Consider the following 23,009-nt stretch of genomic DNA (forward strand, 5'->3'; position numbering starts at 1 on the left):
TCTGCACACGTTGTACAATCTCCTCACCAACGCTGGCCATACAGCAGCCACTGCTGGAGGCGCTCACAGCCCCTAGCAAACTCAACATCCCGGTTTAGACCTGTGTCCCCCATGTCGCAGGTTGACAGGGCAGCCATGCAGCGCACTCATCCCTGGCCGTCTGAGGGGTGACCAGCACTCTCCGGGAAATGCTAAGGGGTGGTCACACAGGGCCAGGAAAGGTGCTACGTACAGCCATGATAACCATGACTTTCTCTCTTTCATGCTACAGGAGGACCACATCAGGATCATGGATCCTGGTGACCTAGCTGTATGCCTGATGGCCCACAGAGACCATAGAAGACTGAGAGCGACTGAGGCTCCTTGCTGTAAAAATGCAGGAGCAGCAACCTCATAAAGAAGGGGCAGCAGGGGCTCCCACACATGCTGCTCAGGAGCAACAGCGAGCCGCTGCTGGTCGGCACCTAGTGACACCCAGGGTCCATAGACGCCGCCTGCCATTCCTGCAGGTGGCTGAGAACCAGTGTCGCCGACGAATGCACATGTCTAGGGACCTGGTGGCTCACATCTGCCACTTACTGCAGGACTTGGCGCCAAGGGGACATGGAGGGCATCCACTGTGGCTTTGAAAGCGACCGTGGCGCTCAATTTCTTTGCCAGTGGCTCCTTTCAGGGCTCCACAGGTGACCTCTGTGGGATTTTACAATCCGCCACCCACAAATGCATCCATGAGGTCACGGATGCCACCTTCTCCATGACACACAACTTTGTGAATTTTGCCCAGGACCGACAACCAGGACGCAAGGGCCCTTGGATTCGCTCTGATCTCTGGATTCCCAGAGGTGCAATTTACTGCACTTATGTGACGCTCAGGTCTCCGTCGCTACACTCGGTGGACTTCAACCGCAAGGGCTTCCACTCACTGAATGCGCAGCTGGTATGCGACCGCCAGAAACGTGCAGGTATGCACACAGTTTCCAGGGAGTGTGCTCGACTCTACACCCTGAGTCGCTTGCAGATCCCTGCAGTCTTCCAGGGTCCACAGAGGCTGCAGGGTTGGCTCCCTGGGGTCAAGGGCTACCTGCAGAGGCCGTGGCTGATGACACCCGTGTGGCAGCCTCAGACTGCAGCAGAGCGACGCTACAATGAGGCTTATGCAGCAGCTTGCAACTAGGTGGAGCAGACCATCGGGCTGCTGAAGATGCGGTTCCGGTGCCTGGACCGGTCTGGTGGGGCCCTGCAATACAGTCCGCAGAGGGATTCGAGCATCATCATTGTCTGCTGCACCCTTTACAACCTGGCATTCCAACAGGGAAATGAGCTGGCTGAGGAGGAACTGGGGGTCTCCAAGGATGAGGAGGGATGAGGGTGAGGGGGTCCTCGGTGGTGACGATGTCGGGGATGAAGCTCTCGCACTGGCTAGACAAGGCAGGCACGCTCAGGAGGCCCTCATAGCTACCAGATTTGTGGAGGGTGATGACAACATGCAGTGAGGAACCCTCATAGACCCTCATGTTACAGTTGTGAACATTTGACCCTAGTCTAGCTTATGGCAGTGCAATACCCTCTGAGAATGCTTCTGTCATGGAGATGCAGTAGAGGCCCTAATAGTCGCTTGATTGCAGGAGGATGATGACAACATGCAGTGAGGACACTCCACAGGTCATCACATAGCCTCTGAGAATGCCTGACTCCTGTCTGGCTGAGGGCAGCTCTCTTGCGCTGCATGATCAGGGCCATCTCATAGAGACACAGCCATGAAACTTTAGCCGCATCTGATGCTGTGTCCGCCTTCAGCACCTCAGCCCTTCAGGAGCTGGTGCACAGCATCACTGGTCGCAGATGTTGGTGTGACGAGGGCCAGCTGCACCTTAAAAGGCGCTGAGAGCACACAGAGTATGAGAGAACTCTGTGGTACTGCCCAGTACATTCTGGCAGCAATGACCAGCACGGCCGAGGTGCAGGCATCAGTAATGTTTCCAGGGAGTGAGAGGCTGGACCATCACTATGGTCTGAAGGCTGCACAGGGAAGAGGCCCTGGACTGAGACACCTTCCCTCTATCTTGTGCAGAAAGGTTTCGCATCTAAGTGACAAGAACACTGCTCATCAGTACGAGGAGCTACAGGCAGGGAAACATTCTTAGGCGTTTATTGACAATAGTGAGCAGTATGTACATGTGATCAGGCCGTGCAACTACTTTTATTTAACTTTCCTAACCCTGCTGCTACGTTTTGGTGCTCCCCGGACATCTACAGCAGAGGTGGAGGCAGCCTGCTGACTATGAGCCCTGTCTGTGATACCTTTAGCGGGCGTCCTCTGGAGGGCCGAGACTTTGTCGGTCCCAGCCTGCTTTTAGGGTCTTGCTGTGTGGCAGTGGCACCCTCCTTGGCCTGTGAAGCTGGAGCTACGGAGATCACAGGAAGAGGAGATTCAGATGAACCGGTCACTCCCAGAGTCACCTGGGTAAATGGCCGCAGAGTGTGCATCTGCTGATCCTTCTCCCTATGGGTGCCTGAGGGCCCCTGGCTGACTCAGTGAGCGGAAGGGGTAGCTGGAGTGAGATTGAGCTCCCCAGCACCCTTTCACGTACACACTGCTGGAGACGAACTATGGCATCAGCGCTGGAGTTCTGCCCGCACAGCAGTGCAGGAGTGACGTCCTGGACCAAGGTCTCCACGGTGGCTGCCATCCTGCCAGTGTTAACTTTGATGTGTTGCAATGCCGGCACTATCACCCAGCATGAAGACGGACGGACTCCTCCATCGTGCCTTGCAATCTGAGGAGTGCTGCGGACATCCCTTCCTGATGTTCCCTGGCTTGCCTTTGCAGCTCCAGCAACTGTGACACGACCAAGTCCAGAGGCTCGTCATCTGACTCGGACTCAGCAACTTTCTGGCCTCCAGCAGTCCTCCGAGTGCCGGGGACCTGGAAAGTCCCTGCCTCTGCCTCCTGTGGATCAGAAAGTGAGATGTGTTCACCAGATTGTGATCCCAAGGCTACTCTAAAGCTAGGTCCCAATGAGGTGTGTGTCTCTGCGCTGGTGGAGGGTGTGGGTGAGCGCTGTGACGGGACTTCAGGGAGGGTGCCTCCAGATTTCTCTTCAAAGGTTTCTTCGGGGCTTGATTGGAGGCACTGGGTCATGGACTCTGTGGATATTTGGCAGATGTGCCTGTGAAAGCAAGGAGAAATAATTAGCGCATGGCAGTGACCTGTGAAAGAGAACCCATCACTCGCAGCATGGTTGTCTGATGGATGTTGTACTGTTGGATCCTCACTTCGTAGAGCAGCACCAACCTCACCGTCAGCACGGGACCGGTCCCTGTCATCACCAGCCAGGTCGATGGCTCTGTTTTCGAATTCTGTCAGAATTTTGATCTCTGGCATCCCTCCACCTGTCTGCTTTTCCTCCTGTTGTGTGCCAGTTTGTCCTGCATGGATAGAGATGGGGAGAGTATCAGGATGCCTGCTGGGCCAGATGATAAGTATGCCTGGCCTGTGTGGGTGGTGAGTGGTCCCATGGACAGGCTGAGGACAATGCAGGTATGTGTGAAAGAGTGAATGGTGATGTCTCTTGCACTGGCAGTGAGTGATGGCCCTGCGGATGTGTGATGGGTTTGTTTGTGTGTGAGTTGGGAGTGATGAAAAGAGTGACTTACCATGGCGAAACGGAGGAGATCATTCGTCATTTTGCGGCGCTGTTGGCTGTCCTCCTCTGCAGGGCGTTTACGCTGGCTACCGTCTCCTAAGCCGGGTTGGTGACATTGCAACCCATCCTGCGGCCAGAGTGGGGGTAGAGCACATCCCGGCAGGCCCCCCCGGCATCCAGCAGTCACTCGAGGGACCCGTCGTTGATGCGGGCGGCTGCAGTCTTTTTTCCTTTGCTGGCTGTGTCTCCCGGGCAGCGGTGATGAGCTGGTGGCGATGAGTGCTTTGCTGGCGGCTGTCTTTTAAAGATGGCGGCCGGCGTGATGCAACAGCAGGCGGGCGAATGAGAGGCCGCCCGCCATAACAACGACGTGTTTCGCGGGAGTGAATAAATAATGAGGTGGACTCAGGACAATAAGGCGTGAAAACCTGCCATTTTTATCGGTGGATAGGACTCCATTTTACCCATCTGCTAACACACTTTGTGCAATTCTGGGAAAATTCCGCCTTATGTAAGAAGTTACCATGATGATTTCTTGAAATTTCAAATATACTTGAATGTATATTTTTGTTCTTTTGTTGATTGCCTCTGACTTTAATAAATGCAAATTGGTAAAAACATGATTTGGGGAAATTAATATCCCCACGAATAGCTGTGTATTTAAACCCTCTATTACTGATGTAAAATGCTCATCAGTACAATGGCAGAAATTGATTGCATTTGGTTGCTCACTGGGAGTCTGAAGAATGATAAACTCTTCAAAAAGAAAATTTCAATCAGATCATGGCTCCGTTGATAATTTAATGAATATCTAGCAATGGTTTCATTTAGGAGATGGAGGAGCAGAGGGACCTAAAGGCATTTGTGCACAAATTATTAAGGTGGTAGGGCTGAGAAAGTGGTTATTAAGGGACATGGGATCCTGGGATTTATAAATAGAGGTACAGAGTACAAAAGCAAGGAAATTATGGTGAACCTTTAAAAGCACTGCTTTGACCGGAATATTGTGTCTATTGTAGGCACCGCATTTTATGAATGATATGAAGGCATTGGAGAGGATGCAGAAAATATTTACGAGAATGCTTCCAGAGATGAGGGAGTTACAAGGATATATTGGGCTCTTCTCCTTAGAGAAGCGAAAGTTAAGAGATTTGATAAAGTTGCTCAAAATCATGAGGGCTCTGGGCAGAGCAGATTAGGAGAAACTGTTCCCATTGTCGGAAGGGTTGAGAATCAGAGGACACAAATTTAAAGTGATTGGCAAAAGAACCAGTATCAACATGAGGAAAAACATTAGGCAGCAAGTGGTTAAAATCTGGGATTCACTGCCGAAGAATGTGGTGGAGGCTGATTCAGTCGTGGCTTTCAAATTGGATAATTACCTGATGCTAATAAAAGTAAAAACACAAATGCAAAAAAAAGACCAAACACTTGGTCTTTTACATTTACTGACCACACAGGTTCTCATATGTCTCAATCCTGCATTCTATGCCAGCTACAAATCCTCATCCCAAAAGGGTAGTTACCTGAAGAGAAAACATTTGCAGAGCAACAGGAGAAACACAGGGGAATGGGGCTAACTGAGTTACTCTCACAGAGTGCCTGCACAGCATGACAGGCCAAATGGCCGCCTCCTGTGGTGCAATCATTTTATGATTCTATGATTCTTTGCAGAGGAAAAGGCCCACTAAAGAATACATCTGATGTAATCAGTGCAGCTAAAAAAATTGCTGAAGCTGGATCAAGGATGGATAAACTTGGACGGACTATTGCTGATCACGTGAGTCTTTGCAGCAGAGACAGTGCAAAATGCTAGTGTGTTGAATAGTATTGGCGGTAGGAATGTGCAGTGTAAAGGTGAGTGGCTTCTCTTTTGTTTTCACCCTCCTGTGCAGGTGCTAGCCCCCTAAATGAGCACAGGGGCCAAGATGGCAGAGCAGGTCAGGGAGGCCACGAAGAACAGCAGTCATAGCAACTGCGCCTGCCTGGCCCCACCGTCTAGGGGAGTGGGAGTCTCAGACAGGGCAGAGTGAGGAAGCGCATCTTGTCACCTTCACAGCCATCCTGAATTCCTCCTTAGAGATAAAATGTCCAAACCTCCCATACTTGAGCAGTGAGTAAGTGAGCAAGAGTGTGTGAGAGATCGTGAATGGGAGGGCACAGATTTAAAGTAATTGGCAAAGGCAATATGAGAGAGAACTTTTTCATGCAGCAGGTGGCTAGGGTCTGGAATGCACTGCCTGAGAGTAGGGGAGGCAGGCTCAATCAAGGCATTCTCAAAGAAATTGGAGTTATTTGAAAAGGAACAGTGTGCAGGGTTACGGAGCCGAGGCAGGAGAATGGCACTAGGTGAATTGCTTGTTAGAGAGCCGGTGCTGCCAAAACAGGCTGAATGGCCTTCTGTGCTGTAACAATTCTGTGATCCTGTGCACTTTTGTTCACGATTATATGCTTTTTCTGCAATTTTGTATGTGTAGCTGCTTGTGTGGAAATACTTTTATTCATCAATTAGATTTCTTGAGAAATAGCTTGTGAAATATTGACTGCGATGGTATTGGCCTTTCTTTCTGTCATATGCTTAGGTTCGCGCACACACAAGCATCCAACTTGATTCGTTACTGTAGCTCAGGAATATAGATGTTAAGTTTAAATTCATCCGTTTGTAGATTTTGTTTGAATTTGTATAACACACCTAAATTTCAGTTGTCCTGATGGTTAACTATTTACCTCTCTTTAACTGATCAGTTTAGATGAACAACTCAAGGGGCTCTAAATGCTAAGCAACAAACTGCCATGTAATATTCCAGGACTTTGTGTAGTCCAGTTTACATTGTAGTTTAGCACAACAAATGGATTTCGTGGTTCTGTTCATTTGTCTGTTTACTGGTTAATCTATTTAGCAGTTAACAGCCTGAAGTGTTGATGCTAATCTTCTGAAGCCAAGCAAGGTCATGAGATGTAACTGATAGCCAAAATATGGTCATGATTTTTTTGTTCGATTCCTAGACTTACTACTTAATATTTGGATATTGGGGTCATGGGGAGTGAGCAGTTGCCTATAGGTACATTCCGAAGCTCTGAGCTCAAGAAGGTGAACTGGTCAATGCAAAAATCTTAGATTCCGAAATGTTGATTGTGTCAAGCTCATCTGGTTTATTATTCTGTATTAAACATGGTAAGTAGAGTGAGAATAGCATGTTAACTATGATCAGCAGAGAGGGGAGGAATACAGAAGAAAATGTATTCTGGCTTATTTGTGATTACATGTTCTGTTAAAAATGATTTTGCTTGCCAACTACATAAATTGATTGGGAACAAATTAGAGCGATGGAAAATTTATAATCTATTGAAACTCTTCATGCAATATTTGTTCCACGAAGGATGAGACAGTTATGAACTGATGTGCTGCAATATGAACAGTGTATTTCCTTCTAAACCTTTCTCCCTTGTATGTTTATCCAGCTTCCCCTTAAATGCATCTATACATTTGCCTCAAGTACTCATTGTGGAATGCATTCCATATTCTTTGAGTAAAGAAATATCTCCAAATTTAGCCATTACACTTGGTGGTTATTTTGTATTTATGACCTCTTGTTCTGGTCTACCAGCAAGCATTTTCTCTACGACTACAGTATGAACATCTTTCATAATCTTCTGTGAGGCCACTCTCTTTTCTAGAGAAAAGTTATCCAGCATGTCCAGCCTTTTCTGATAAGTACATCTTCTCAGCTCTGATATCATCCTCGTGAATTTTTTTGTTGCACCTTCTCCAATGCCCCTATATTTTTATGATAACTGCATAGGATTCTAAGTTTGTTCTAACCTTCAATACAAGTTTGACATTTCTCTACTTTTCAATTCTGCCCCTCTAAAAATGAAACCTATCACTCTTTTAATAGTCTTATTATCCTGTGTCATTGTTATTCTCTTACCAAAATGCATGACCTCTTTATTTTTAAAAAATACTTTTTTTAAAAGCATACTTTTTTTTTAGAAAAGAATCATTTTTGGATAGAGCAACATGCTTTATTTGCATGCAAACTAGGATACTGCAGCTGTAACCCTGAGTAATTAGGACTGCAAGTGAGCAGAAAGAGGCAAATGTGTTCTGATTGATATTGAAACATTTTTGCAGCATTTTACAATGTTGCTGTAGAATTTGATATCAAATGTGATTTAATACTGGCTGCATATAACTTGTTAAAACAGTTTAACCTGACGGCAGCATAGACCCACAAAATGTAATTTTGCCATCAGAATTAAGCTTTAACACTCTTTAATGCAGGCAGCTAACACTGGCGTACTCGTGCAGAGGCATCTAATGCCAAAACCCACACTTTTTGATATTTATTCAAATTAATAAAAATAGCTTGCTAAAGCTATTCCAGTTTACAGAATAGCAATAAAGTAGAATGGGGATCAACAGTTCAATGTCTTTACAGACTCCAGACTTTGTCTATTCCCGTTTAAGTGTCCAAAATTTTAAGCTTCATTATACAAAATCACAATTACTCATCAAAAGTTAGATTAAAAAACTACTTAAAGTATTATGGCATAGCTGGTTTAAGGAATCATTGTAAATATGCATACTGTTTCTTCAAGTAAACAGTTTAAATAGTTTCAATAAGATTGATATCTGTAACAAGCTGACGCACAAAAACTTAAAGCCTATTTTAAGTATTTACACATTAAGGTAGCACAGATATAGAAAGTGAAAATGGTTTTCAATTTATACAGCTTGAATCATGCACAGTAAAATAGGGTTTCTCAGTGCTGGCACAGAAAAATGACTATATTTTATTGGTTCTTACTTCACCAACACTTGACAATCTATCAATTCCATCTGACTTCTAAACAATCAGTCGACCTGTACAAACTGTCTTTTTTAATAGAATCCATATTATTAACTATTATTTTGAAGTTGCTTAGATTGCAAATTATTTGCTCTATCTCCATTATTTTTAGATCAAATGTCAACACTTGCCTGAACTCTGTTCAGCATTGATTTCCTTTGAACTTGGTTTTAGCAACACAACCTATTAATAATATTGGACAAAATTGACTTCTAATCAGTTCTAGCTATGAAACTGAATACATTGGACAGTTTGCCTCTTTCGTTTTTGAAGCTGGCATTGGAAGTTTTCTTTATTATTTCACAGAATGTGGCCATCAGTGGCTAGGACAGAGTTGTTGCCCATCCCTCCTTGTCCTTGAGAGGATGGTGATGAGCTGCCACTTTAAGTGCTGCAGTTGGGTTGGAGAGGCAGTGGCATAGTGGTATTGTCACTGGGCTAGCATTCCAGCGAGCCAGGGTAATGTTGTGGGGACCCGGGTTCAAATCCCACATGGCAGATGGTGAGATTTGAATTCAATAAATTAAAAGTCTGGTGATGACTGCGAAACCATTGCCGATTGTTGTTTTAAAAAAAAAACACATCAGGTTCACTAATGCCCTTTAGGAAAGGAAATCTGCAGTCCTTACCTGGTCTGGCCTACATGTGACTCCAGACCCTCAGCAATGTGGTTGACTCTTAAATGCACACTGAACAAGGGCAGTTAGGGATGGCCCACATCCCATGAACGAATTTTTTAAAAGTCCATTTAGTGTAGGTACACCCACAGTGCTGTTAGGAAGGAAGTTCCAGGAATTTGGTCCAGCAATAGTGAATGGCAATATAGTTCAAAGTCAGGATGGTGTGGCTTGGAGGGAGCTTGCAAGATGGTGGTGTTCCCATGCATCTGTTGCCCTTGTCCTTCTAGGTGGTAGGAATTGTAGGTTTGGAAGGTGCTGTCGAAGGAGGCTTGATGAGTTTGTAGTGTACACAGCTGCCGCTGTGGGTTGGTGGGGGGTGAATGTTTAAGGTGGTAGATGGGTGCCAACTCACTGAGAATTCAGTGGCAAGTAACTCACCTCTTGACATCCCAAAGCCTGCCAATAAGTTAGGAGTGTGATGGAATACTCTCCATTTGCCTGGATAACTGCAGTCCTACAACACTCAAGAAGCTTAACACCATCCACAACAATGCATTCGGCTCCAGAGTTCCCCAGTATCACAGATGCCTGTCTTCAGCCAATTCGATTCACTCCACGTGCTATCAAGAAATTGCTGAAGGCACTGGTAGCGCAAAGACTATGGGCCCTGACAATATTTCGGCAATAGTACTGAAGACCTGTGCTCCAGAACTGGCCGTGCCCCTAGCCAAGTTGTTGCAGTACAACTATAACACTGGCATCTACCCAGCAATGTGGAAAATTGCCCAGGTATGTCCTGTCCACAAAAAGCAGGACAAATCCAACCCGGCCAATTACCGCCTCATTAGTCTACTCTTGATCATCAGTAAAGTGATGGGAGGGGTCATCAGTAGTGCTATCAAGCGGCACTTGCTTAGAAATAACCTTCTGACTGATGCTCAGTTTGGGTTCTGCAGGGATCACTCTGCCCCTAATCTCATTAGAGCCTTGGTTCAAACATGGACAAAAGAGCTAAACTCCAGGGGTGAGGTGAGAGTGACTGCCCTTGACATCAAGGCAGCATTTGACGTGAGTGTGGCATCAAGGAGCCCTAGCAAAACTGGACTCTATGGAAATCGGGGAAAACGCACCGCTGTTTGGAATCATACCTAGCACAAAGGAAGATGGTTGAGGTTGTTGGAGGTTAATCATCTCCGTTCCAGGACATCGTTGCAGGAGTCCCTCAGGGTCGTGTCCTCAGCCCAACCATCTTAAGCTGCTTCATCAATGACCTTCCTTCCATCATAAGATCAGAAGTGGGGATGTTCACTGATGATTGTACAATGTTCAGTACCATTCGCGATGACTCATACTGAAGCAGTCCATGTCCAAATGCAGCAAGACCTGGAAAATATCCAGGCTTCGGTTGACAAGTGGCAAGTAACGTTCGTGCCAGACAATGACCATCTCCAACGAGAGAATCTAACCATCGCCCATTGACATTCAGTGGCATTACCATCACTGAATCCCCCACTGTCAACATCCTGGGGGTTACCAATGACCAGAAACTGAACTGGACTAGCCATGTAAATACTGTGGCTACAAGACCAAGTCAGAGGCTAGGAATGCTGTGGCGAGTAACTCACCACCTGACTCCTCAAAGCCTGTCCACCATCTACAAGGTACAAGTCAGGAGTGTGATGGAATACACCCCACTTGCCTGGATGAGTGCAGCTCCAACAACACTCAAGAAGCTCAACACCATCCAGTATAAAGCAGCCCGCTTGATTGGCACCCCATCCACAAAGATTCACTCCTTCCACCACCGCCGCAGTGGCAACAGTGTACCATCTACAAGATACACTGCAGGAACTCACCAAGACTCCTTAGACAGCACCTTCCAAACCCGCGACCGCTACCATATAGAAAGCAGCAGATGCATGGGAACATCACCACCTGTAAGTTCTCCTCCAAGTCGCACACCATCCTGACTTGGAAATATATCACTCTTCCTTTGCTGCTGCTGGATCAAAATCCTGGAACACTCTAACAACAGCACTTTGGGTGTATCTACACCATATGGACTGTAGCAGTTTAAGAAGGCAGCTCACCACCACCTTCTCAAGGGCAACTAGAGATGGGCAATAAATGCTGGCCTAGCCAGCAACGCCCACATCCCATAGATGATTTTTTTTAAAAATCAAGCCGACTGCTTTGTCCTGGATGGTGTCGAGCTTCTTGACTGTTGTAGGACTGCACTTATCTAGGTAAATGGAGAGTATTCCATCACACTCCTAGCTTATTGGCAGGCTCTGAGTAGTCAAGAGGTGAGTTACTTGCTGCAGAATTCTCAGCCTCTGACCTGCTCTTGTAACCACAGTATTTAGATGGCTGGTCCAGGTCACTTTCTGGCAATGGTAATCTCCAAGATATCGATAGTTAAAGCCAAATGTGTAGAACACTGAAGTATGACCATCTTGAAATCCCAGTTGATCAGTTTAGGGTCATATTCGCTTAATACTGCCCTTAACTGATAAGTCTCATTAGGTATGCTTCCATCTGCGTTATACTGAATCATTTCAAAATAAACAAGTGCCCTGGAAGCTTACTTGGCCTTGTATAATGAATGAATCCTATCCTACTTATTGAAAATCTGCAACAGTCACACCTAATAATCTCTTTGCCACTTGGCTAGGAGAGTCATTGATCCGTGCTGACAGCCAAGGCAGTGCTTGATATTTTCTCTGAAGTTGAACAACTCCTCTTCACTTTCTGTCGATAGTTATATAGGTGAAGGGCAGGCTCTTGCTTTATGCTTGCGTTCCGCCAAGGGCTATTTGTGGTTCAGGATCTTGTCAACTGATTAGTGGGCTTTGCCAAGTCATTTTAAATGGCCAAAGCAATATCATTCTGCCAGGTTTCCCAAACAGGGAGGTGAGCCAAGCAGGATTACGTGCCTAGTCTTTCAAAGGAAGGAATTCTAATTAAAGGGACCACAGCATGCCTTACAATGGCTCACCCAGCACTTGAATTTTTAAGGCTGTAACAAGCACACAAAAGAAGTAACGTAGGAAGGCTGTTCCCAGGTCCCACTCTTGCCTGGAAGTCCTGCTGCAGGTTCTACGGGACTGCAATGAGCTGAGCTCTTTCTAGGATGGGAGGAGGAGAATACTTGCTCTAACCAATCAAAGGACTCTTCACTGACGGGCACTTCATCTGTCTCTGGCATTACATGTCCCCCACCTCCACTGGGGAGAAGGTCTTGCTCCTTTGGGCTGTAGGTGTCAGCAGCAACCCGCTATGGAAGCCTGACCCTGCTGAGTCTCAGATGTGTTTAGAGAGTTGATCCACATTAAGGGGAAGTTTTACCTTCTTCCAACTGGACCTTGGTGCCTATCCCCTCTGTCCTGTGGTGGGCCATATAGCTGAGGCGAAGGCAGATGGTGCTCCTGCTGGGGTTGCTCCTGGTGATGGTGCTGTCTCTCCCCTTGTTCCTCATCAGAGGTGAAAGGTACAGCTGCACACACTCCATGCTGTGGTGAAGGCTAGCAGTGGAGAAGTATAGCTGAAGGCGAGTGAAGTGCCTTCCAGGAAGTTGGAAATTACCTGTCAGGCAGTGATGGCATTTTCCCAGAGAAGTGCTTTGAGCAGCAAGCTTTCACCTGGCTATGACTGGAGTTCTTTAGTTTCGCTGATCAAAGCTTTCCCACCTTGTCAGTTTCAACATCGGAAACAGTGTCCTGGTTGAAAAATCCAGAACTGAGGGTTGAAATGGTACTTAATTGGCTTTCTTCAGATCTTAATTTGTTTCCCAGCAGATCCAAGGGAGTTCCCCACTTGCCTTTTGACCTGCTTGGTAAAATCCAGAAGAGGGTGGAATGATATCAGGATCCTGATCCGACGTGACACTTTTTTTAGGGGATTTAACTCTGTGCAACTGCAAACCCATCATCCCTTTGTCTAGGAAAAGGTCTTCCTTCCCCCCCACCCCCAACCCCAATTTATTTCTGTAGTTTAGGTTACAGATAGGGTAACACTGCAAAGACAACTGGAAGGAGTTTGAAATTCCCATTCACCAGAAGCTTACTATTTTCCTTTTCCTTTACCCGTGTGAATGAAAGCTATGGCAGTAATTTGCTATTTGCCATTTTTTTCCACCTGAATAGCTTTCTTCAAAGCTACTTGGCTGAAGCTGGTAAAAGTGGGCCAGTTTCATCAGCATTAGATTGTCATTGACCATGTCACAAGATAGAAAGATCACTTTTTTAACCCTACTCACTCGGTGAGTATGGTGTTGGTAGAAGTTGCTGCGCTCCCACCTCCCTCCCACCCCCTCAACAATTTGAACACCTGGGTTTGTGGGGGTATGTAAACTGCTGCCCTCATAAATATTGAGATACATAATTGTTTGATTAATTAGTTTGTATCTGTCAGTGCAGCAAGATGCATAATGGGATCTTAAATATATCTGACAATTGTAACTGACAGCTGATGTACCTTATACATCCAGAGCTAGTTAATAAGAAACTTTTTGTCCCTTGGGTTCCAGAAAAGCCTATTATGGCCTATTATAACATTTAATGTTGATCTTACACCAAATGATTATCACATCATTTAAACCATCATATCACTGATGTCATAGATGCTTTATATTTGTAGGCATGGACTTAAGGTTTGGTGTCAACTTTTCTGCATGACTGTTTTGAAAAAGGTACTTTGCAAAATAAGACAAATTGTTAGGAAATACTTGAGGGAATTCTATATTTTTTATATGGAAATATTTAATGCTGATGTATATCCAAAATAGAAATCATTTCCATCCCCCAACACACACAATTTAAGTATATATTTTGGGAGAGAAAGAGCTTTATTGCAGATTCCTGTTTTGTTTTCCAGTTGGTCCAGCAGACATCAATTAAATTGCAGCACCAGATTGCTAAAGCATAGTGTCCATTATTGATGAGTGGGGTGGGGGCAGCAACAGTGGATGTAGAAATGTAGAGCAACATTAGAATGAGGCATGCTTTGGGCTACTATCTAAAATTATACAATGTTCTTGTCTACTTAGAGCCTCAGATTAGGAAATTCAAAGTCTCAATCAAAGTCCCAGGGTCCCTGTGAACGCCCCCAATAGCGGGTTTTGCACATGCGCGAGCACACACACACATCCACCCACACACATCCACCCACACAGGTTTTTTGGCAAACCTGTAAACATGGCCAAGCAGAAAATATTCATTTTTATGTAGCTGCTACATGAAACTGAGTTTTTGTATTAAAACTTAAAATCAAGCTGTCTGAGAAACCTTTTAGTAAGGTGTATTTATAGGATTTCTGCCAACAGCTTAGTACAGGAAACAAAAATGTAACTCGTGATTTGAATGGAATTTTGTCAGCTAGATGTCAGTTTTGAAAGCAGTACACTAAGTACAATTCTGAATCTCTTAGCGAATAGAAAGCAACATACAACTGCAGTAAATTATAAATTCTAGTGCATAATTGCTGTAATTTGTACTATTCAAAATTAAAAACAGAACTGTAATTTAGTAAATCACACGAGAGCAAACAGGTGCAGACCTCCTGAACTTGCTCGATGCTTGTTTCACTCAGCATTGTGGGAACACTGTAATCCATGTGGTACAAGGTTACTGAAGCCCACTGCATGTCTCCCGTGTAATGTCTGCAGATGCTTCAGTTGCAAATTTCTCCAGACATTAACTCAGAATAAACACTGTTGTATAGTAAGAATTTGGACCATTAAATATTAATGACACAAACCGTTAGAATAATTTAAGTTAATTGAGGTGCTAAAATTAACTTGATTACACTGCCCTTTTTCAGTGCTTTTAATTTGAAACTTCAAAGTAACTTGAAAAGCTGACCAGGACTATCAAATTATCTGCTAAATGAAATTGGAAAAATATTCTATTCAATAGCACTTATAGAATTAGGCCAATAATTGGTAGGATATTTGCAAAATTTTTGTGCATCTTTTCTTTCTTCATGGACTTAATCTTAAAAATAAAACTTATACTATGTTCTTTTTGGAAAATCTGCCATTTCTTTTGACAAGCCAATCTTTTGAAGTAATTCTACCCCTGACAGTTTCTTTTGTCAACCTCACTTCATAGAGAATTATTCGGTACAATGTGAAATTACTATGTCAAGGAAAAAGGATAACTACAGGTTTTCCTATGCATTAGCTGCTTGATATTCATGCCCATCTAGCCAGTCTTGGTTTATCATATGCATTTATATGCATTACCAGGAATATATCAATCTGCATCATTTGTAAAATTTTCAGTTCTCCAGTCATTTTGAACAGGAATCTGTAAGTTTAATTACCCAACTTGACCACGGGGAGAACTTTCTCCCCATCAGGCGGGCTGGGCGGGAGCAGGCACGAGCGTCTGCGCAGCCAATCGCTGCCATTTTGTGGGTGGGCCAATTAAGGCCTGCCCAACGTCACCACGCATCACTTTACGCACCGGCGAGCAGGGCCCACCCCTGCACGCCGACCAGAAGATTCAGGCCCATATATTCACCCATTAAAAGTGAAACATAGATCCTGACCAAGTGTTTGAAACACAAAATTGTTTCCATTTACTAGTAGTAAATGCAAATAGACAATAAAAATTGCAAAGTTAGATAAATAGATTAGAACAAGCATTACCATTATAGGCTTTGGTTAAAGAAACAGCTGCAGAAGTTAATCTAGCCATGAGGCTTTTTTTTATTGAGCAGAGGGAGGAAAAGAAAGGAATAATAAGGAATGCTTCACTTTTAAAGTGTCTTATTCCAAAGAAGGATTTAAATTTCTGATGTAAGCCAAGTTTCATTTGCAATTAAAAATGTAAGGATTGCAAAAAGCTGTACTTTTTAATGTTTTTGATCTATTCATCACAAGGACTTTCTTCTTGCATTACATACCTTGTGTTCATGTTTGTTCAGTTCTTTTCTTTTCTTAAAGCTCGGAAGCGTCAGTCCATTTTCATTGGTAAATAACACTGCATGTTTAACCTACTAACTCAGGCAAAAGATTAATTGGTTTCGTAGCCCTAAAACACTGATCAATGCAGCTTTGTTGTCTTCCATCCAAAAGGGCTTTTTGTCAATGAGCTTAACCTTCAGATATGAAGACAAAAATTCTAGACAACATCAGTTGATGCTTCAGCATAGTTTGTTTTGGTTTTCCTCTTTTATTAATGTAGAGACTTCCTTCTAAAGAGATGAACCAAGCAGAGGGCTTAAGTATTTCTGATCAGTGTGAGAAATATGATTGGCTCTTCCTTTGCCCATAGACAACCAAGCTAAGTATCAGCTGGCAATCATTTGTGTAATTGTGAAATCTTCAGTGAGGGACCAATTTTTAAATTGGTCCTAAGACTTGCAACATGAACATTTCAAAACCTTTTTCACTTGGGCAACATTGTTCGGCGCCCAACACTGTAGATTCATTGTACACAGTCCCATTGATAAATATATCTTTAGCTTCAATCAAAGTTTGACCAACAAGCTGCAGTGTGGTTTTGTTAGAACTCCTCTGTAAAATATCCTTATTTCATTTGGCGGATTTATTTTGTCAGTGTTTTTGTTTGGATAACAATTGCATATTTGCATTATCCAATCACAAGTGGGAGTCTGGGCCACACTTGGGTCTATTCTCATTTAAAGGTTGCCCCGCTAGAAGGTTTCTGGATGTCCCAATTGCAGTTGTTATAACAGCTCTATTACTTTTGTCTGTGCATGTAAGAAAGCAAGTAGTGTCTTCGTCAGTTTAGTTTTACAGAAGTAATTACAGTGACAAAAGTTAAAGTTACTGCATTTAAGTGTAGAATAAAATATTTCTTGAAGTGACTTATAGGACTGGCATTTGTTTTAGAGATTCTGATCTCACTGAAGCTCATAGTTTAGACACCTTCTGAATCACAAGTTTGAACTACAGACTGTACAACCGTTATTTTTATTTCAAAATATTTTTTTGCTGTTGTGTGGCAGCTAGGTTCAAAACATGGTGAGTATGTGATGGTTCACTGTCTAAACAGTTACGGCGTATACAAACATCTCTTATCCATTCCTTGTACAAATTCCACCTCCTTTGATTCTTGCACACCACCCCAAAAGCACAATAGGAACAATTTTTAAAAATCACCGTAAGGTCCCAGCATTAGCATGCTTCAGCAATGGCCCGCATTACCCTGGCATACAAGGCTTCATTAGCAGTGACTTACAGATGTATGAAAATTGTACAATGGATTTTATATAACTAAACTCTCAATAGCATTTATTTGCGAGGATGCATTGAGTCTGACTCTTGAACCTTCTACTTGGAGCAAAAGGTGAGGAGACCAATTCAGAACCGTTTAAACCACATAAATCTCAATTTACTCAATCTTAGAAAATTCCCGGTGTATTCTATCACCCCATAGCAGGGAAATCATCACACTCTTGAAGCTTGCATATCTTTTTATTTTACATATGAGGAACAGTTAAGTAAATTGAGCTTGTTCTCACTGGAAAAGAGAAGATGAAAGAGTGATTTGGCTGTTTTAGAATTCTAAAGGGACTAGATAATGTAGACCATAAAATACCATTTTACCTTGTCAGGAGAGTAGAACTGCAGGACATTGCTTGCGTTCGGAGGGTAAATTACAAAATAATCTGTGGAAATAATACTGCAATAGTGTTGAATCTATAGAACAGGCTTTCTAGGGAGACGATGAAAGCAGTCATTCAGATGCAAATTAGTAAGATTTCTTTTAGAAAATAATACTTTGGAATATGATGAGAGTAATTGAGAGATGACATGGCGTAACATGTTTGGGAGGAATCTGACGGCTTTGGACCTGTGGCTCCTGAATTTCTCAACCATTGAGATTTTCCTCATGCCATGTCTGGGTCTGTAATAGTGATTGATCAACAATTGTTGCATTGTGTGATTACCAGGATGGTGGTAGACAAATTAGATGGATATTGGTCTTTTCTCACCTAGCAATTTTTATGCTCTCATGTCACAGCCTTCTATTAGCTCAACCAACCGACTTTTTCATATGTGCGCTGGGATGATTTATAAAGGGGTTGGGGGGGGGGCGGGCATCTGTGGGTGCTTCACAACCAAGTTTAATTGCATTATCATCTATCTTCCACTCATGACTACTTTCTAGGAGATATTGCAAGTAATTTTAAGTTTCCACTGACCTGTTCAAAGTCTTAAGGAAAACTGTAGCACCACACCGCTTCCTGAGATCAGTTTCAGTTATTTCAATTTGAGCTATGAGTTTGATAGTACCATAATGTTTTACTCTTGAAACAGCTGAAAATGTTTGTAGGAATTGTGGGATTTTTAACTGTATTTTTTTTACAGTGTCCAGACTCTAGCTGTAAGCAAGATTTATTGGCCTATCTGCAGCGCATTGCCTTGTACTGCCATCAACTAAATATCTGCAGCAAAGTTAAAGCAGAAGTCCAAAACCTGGGTGGGGAGCTCATTGTATCTGGGGTAAGTATTATGCATTTAATAAATGTGTGTTCATGCCAATTTCTAGCCAATCCTGAATTAGCAAAAAATGTTGTGGCCCCAAAAATTCAACAAAAGTAACCCTGGTGATTACAATCCTGGGATTGTGCCGAGTGGTGGTGTCCTTCTGCAGTTGTTATAACAGCTCTATTACTTTTGTCTGTGTATGTAAGAAAGCAAGTAGTGTCTTTGTCAGTTTAGTTTTACAGAAGTAAGTAATTACAGTGACAAAAGTTGAAGTTACTACATTTAAGTGTAGAATAAAATATTTCTTGAAGTGACTTAAAGGACTGACATTTGTTCTAGAGATTCTGATCTCACTGAAGCTCATTAGTTTAAACACCCTTCTGAATCACAAGTTTGACTTACAGGCTCCACCTCTCTACCTTGTTTGCCTCCTTTAAGACACTTCTTAAAACCTGCCCCTTTGAACAAGCCTTTGGTCATCTGATCTAATGTCTCCTTATGTAGCTCAGTGTCAGACTTTCTTTTATAAAGCCCTTGGGAAGCGTCTTGGGACATTTAATTACATTAAAGGTGCTATATAAAGATAAGTTGTTCTGGTATCCATTATGCAGTATAGTTTGGAAGAAAATTAAGCATTAAACTCACTGATTCATAACAAACTTGGCATCTGAAAAATGACAATAATATACCCTCTTACCCGCAACGTGAATTGTGGCCTTTACATTCATTTTTAACATTTTTAATTATTTATTTTTTAATATTTTTGCTATAGTTCATAAGATAAGGATGTTTCTTCAGAATAAATTTTCTCATATATCCAGTTGCATTAGGGTGAAACAATACATTCTATTCCACAATTCCATATATTGCAAATTCCTATTTTAGAATAAAAGTTTGCCATTTTAGAATTTAAAATATATTTGGTACATAATTTGAATAATATATATAATTTGAGACATCACATCATTGCACAACCCAATAAATCTAATCTCTTTTCAGATATAAATCAGTAATCAATAATAAAAAAAAGCACCTGTTTTAATTCATCTGCTGAGGATACTGCTTTTTCATACAGCATCTGGGTACATTGTTGATTCCATTATCCATTTGTATCTCTTATTGTAGTTTCAGCATACAGTTTTAAGTATTTAAAGTACTTTTCTGTACATCTTTCTCAGTACCACAAACCATTTATAGTTTTCAGTTAGATAGGCAATCTACTGTCTCCCCAGTACTATTCTGAAATTGAACACTTGGGTGTTCTGATTGGGCTTAGGAACAAAAGGGAAGCAGCACAAGTTGATTTTTCTACGATTTGGAAAGTGCCTTACGCCTGTAAATTACAGTACCTCCCACCTGAGACAGAGCAGTTGAGAACTCACTGCTTCAAGTTGTTGACAGCATATACAACATCTAACATGAATAGATAGGCTAGCGTATGCCTCAAGGTCTTTGAACAGTGTGATTTTTTTGATCTTAATTCTATTGAGCAAAATTGACACTGAACTTGTAATAACTGCAGGTTCACAGATAATTGTATTGCAACCTACTTATTCTCAGAAGCCTGTCTTTCCTTCATTTCCAGGTGGATAGTGCAATGTCTCTTATCCAAGCTGCAAAGAACTTGATGAACGCTGTTGTGCAAACAGTAAAGGCTTCTTATGTGGCATCCACTAAATATCAGAAGTCTCTGGGCATGGCTTCGCTAAACATGCCTGCTGTCTCATGGAAGATGAGGGCTCCAGAGAAGAAACCCCTGGTAAAGAGGGAGAAAAATGATGATGTTCACAAAGTTAAAAGGGCATCTCAGAAAAAGCATGTCTCACCAGTGCAGGCTCTCAGTGAATTCAAGGCAATGGATAGCATCTAAAATTTAAAAGCATTCCTCTACATGGTCAAAATACATTTGAGTGGCTTCAAGAACTCCTCCTTTAATTTACTCAACTTTTTTTTTAAAAATGTAAGCTTTTAATATACACACACAAATATGGGTCATAGAGAATTGCAGATTATTTTTTTCATATGGTTAAATAAAGTTAGTCTCCATATCTTAATTGGTAGGGGAAGTTGGAATGCTGTGCAGATTAGATCAAAATCAAGCCTTGTTTGGCACTCTGGTAATGGGCTGACAATAAGTGAGGCATTGCTTTAATACTATAAAATAATCAAGAAACTCTAGCTTTTTGAGTGATGTGCAGATTGGCTGATGTTGAATTTTAAAGCCCAAAGTTCTTAGAACCGAATGAAACTGCCAGCCCTTCTACAGGGAAGAAACTGCAACTGATTTTAAATCATTTTCCACAAGCAACCACATTTGTATGATAATGAAAAGCTTTAAACCATTAAATGCACGTAGAGGTTACTACTGGTTTAATTATTGCATAGATTGTTAATATCTGGAGTGGTTTGCAATTTGATTTCAACCCATTTCTGTATTCTAATCTTCCACCCCTCACCCTGTTCCCAAACAAAAAAGAGCATTTACTCACTTTCTTTTGATCTCCCTTCCTCAATACAAAAGGCCAAGTTATTTACACATTCCTTGATATTAACATGCTCCCTAAATAGCCAAACTAGTATTGTGCTATGCAATCATGCTATATATCAAGGTACAATGTAATGGGTATGATAATCATTGAAGACAATCCTAATTAGTAACTGTAGCAATATACTGTACCACATTTAAGAACTTTTTAAAAAATCTTTTTTCATGATCTGAATACTTGTTGAAGCATAAATTTACCTCTGTATTGCTGTAATTCTCAAATAAAGTTACTGTTTTGACAGACCTTGTAGCTTTTCGCATTCTGAAATTACAGTTCTCTTGCAGTCAACCAAAATGTATCACTTTTGGTTTTCATTATAATTGCAGTACAAAATAGAGGTTGCTTTCATTCTGCAGCCTTGGGCAAAACTCTTAACCTTGCATTATGCCAGGAGACGTTTGAAAAGTAATTTTAATTCCAGTTATAGATTTAGTTCCATGTATTTTTAGTGTGGGGGAACTTCTATCCATGGGTTTTAATTATGTTGAAATGTACCTTTATTGATTAGAGTGTGGTGCATTTGCCAACAGTATTTTGCAACTTGAATTATTCAGGCATTGCCATTGTTTTTTTTAGTGAATAAAAACAGATAATGCTGGAAATGCTCAGGTCTGGCAGCATTCATGGAGAAAGAAAAACAGTTAACGTTTTAGGTTGCTGACCTTTCATCAGAACTTTCATCAAAAGTCATTGGCATACTTTGGTTTCCATGTAATATGGTTATATTTTAATAGGTTTTTGACTAATTTATTAAAGGCAAAATCTAAGACATTTTACACAAGTGTCTTATATCTTGTTTACCCTAAAAAAAATCCTTTTACTCTTATGATACTGGAAGTAAATTTTGCTCTCTCCAATAATGTATCATAGTTCACTAGACCACGATATACCGGGTATATTTAATTATGCTGCATCTTCATCTCACTACTGTGAAGGCTACATGACTAGTCCAATCTCCCGAATGCCATTGAAGAATACAGGCCTTAAGGAATACACCACAGATGGCTGTATAAAGTCTTTGCATTGCCAATTTATTTTAGTTTACCAAAATGCAATAAACATGTGACATAAATCAAAAGTAGCCTTGGTCACTGAAGGATAGGAGAAGAGCAGCCAGCAGATTGACCCTGTATTATCATAGTGTCACTCCTAAATATCATCCATCAGCCACACAATCTTGCTGGTAAAAAGGAACTTTAGGACAATTTCGGAAAGAAATCTGGGAAATTCCTCTCTGATTCCAATGGTTATTAAATAAGTTCAGGATACTACAACTGGGACACATCCCTACTAATAAACACCTACCATTCGAATATTGGTGCTATTTGCCCAAACTTTGAAAGCTTTCCATCACCCTTTTGAATGCCTGCAGCAAGTCCAAACTCTCTGCGTATGCCAGCAGCTTGTTCAATGGCAGATGACTCTGAAAAAATAAATGTCTCCTTGTGTACGGCCTAGTTTGTTTCCATAATTTATACTGATGTTGACTTGTTTACCCTAACCTGGCTAACTCAAAAAGCCTAACCGCATAAACTGATCCAAATCTTTCAATGTTTTGAAGACCTCAATTAAATTGCCTCTAAATTTACACTTAACTGGAGTAGAATACTCCAGCTTTCAACCTATCATGGTTCCTGAGAGCTTTTAACCCAGTTAGCAACCTGGTGGTCCTCTTTTGGACATTTTTCCAGTACCTCTATCTCTCTCTCACCATATGACAGAACTGAGATTGAATACAGTATCCTGGTCTAAGGCCTGGCCAATGATGTGCCGAGAGAGTAGCATTCCTTTTACATTTAACTGTTTTGGCAATACACCTTATTGCTATTCCATTTTGTAATAGCCTCACAGCACTAATCATGGACTTTCAAAGATTCATG

The 23,009-nt window shown here is 42.2% G+C and overlaps 1 protein-coding gene across 2 annotated transcripts in view; it reads left to right on the forward strand.

The window, feature by feature from the left end:
• Window positions 1-20,532, forward strand: part of ctnna1 (catenin (cadherin-associated protein), alpha 1) — a 184,214-nt gene extending 163,682 nt beyond the window's left edge. For both annotated transcript variants that reach the window (XM_078550616.1, XM_078550615.1), the window contains exons 16-18: window positions 5,322-5,427; window positions 18,464-18,598; window positions 20,169-20,532. In XM_078550616.1, coding sequence (XP_078406742.1) covers window positions 5,322-5,427; window positions 18,464-18,598; window positions 20,169-20,453 — 526 coding nt within the window. In that variant the 3' untranslated portion in view covers window positions 20,454-20,532. The remainder of the gene's footprint in view (window positions 1-5,321; window positions 5,428-18,463; window positions 18,599-20,168) is intronic.
• Window positions 20,533-23,009: the final 2,477 nt, after the last annotated feature.

The sequence above is a fragment of the Cetorhinus maximus genome, chromosome 10 (genome assembly GCF_964194155.1).
Source record: "Cetorhinus maximus chromosome 10, sCetMax3.hap1.1, whole genome shotgun sequence".
NCBI lineage: Eukaryota > Metazoa > Chordata > Chondrichthyes > Lamniformes > Cetorhinidae > Cetorhinus > Cetorhinus maximus.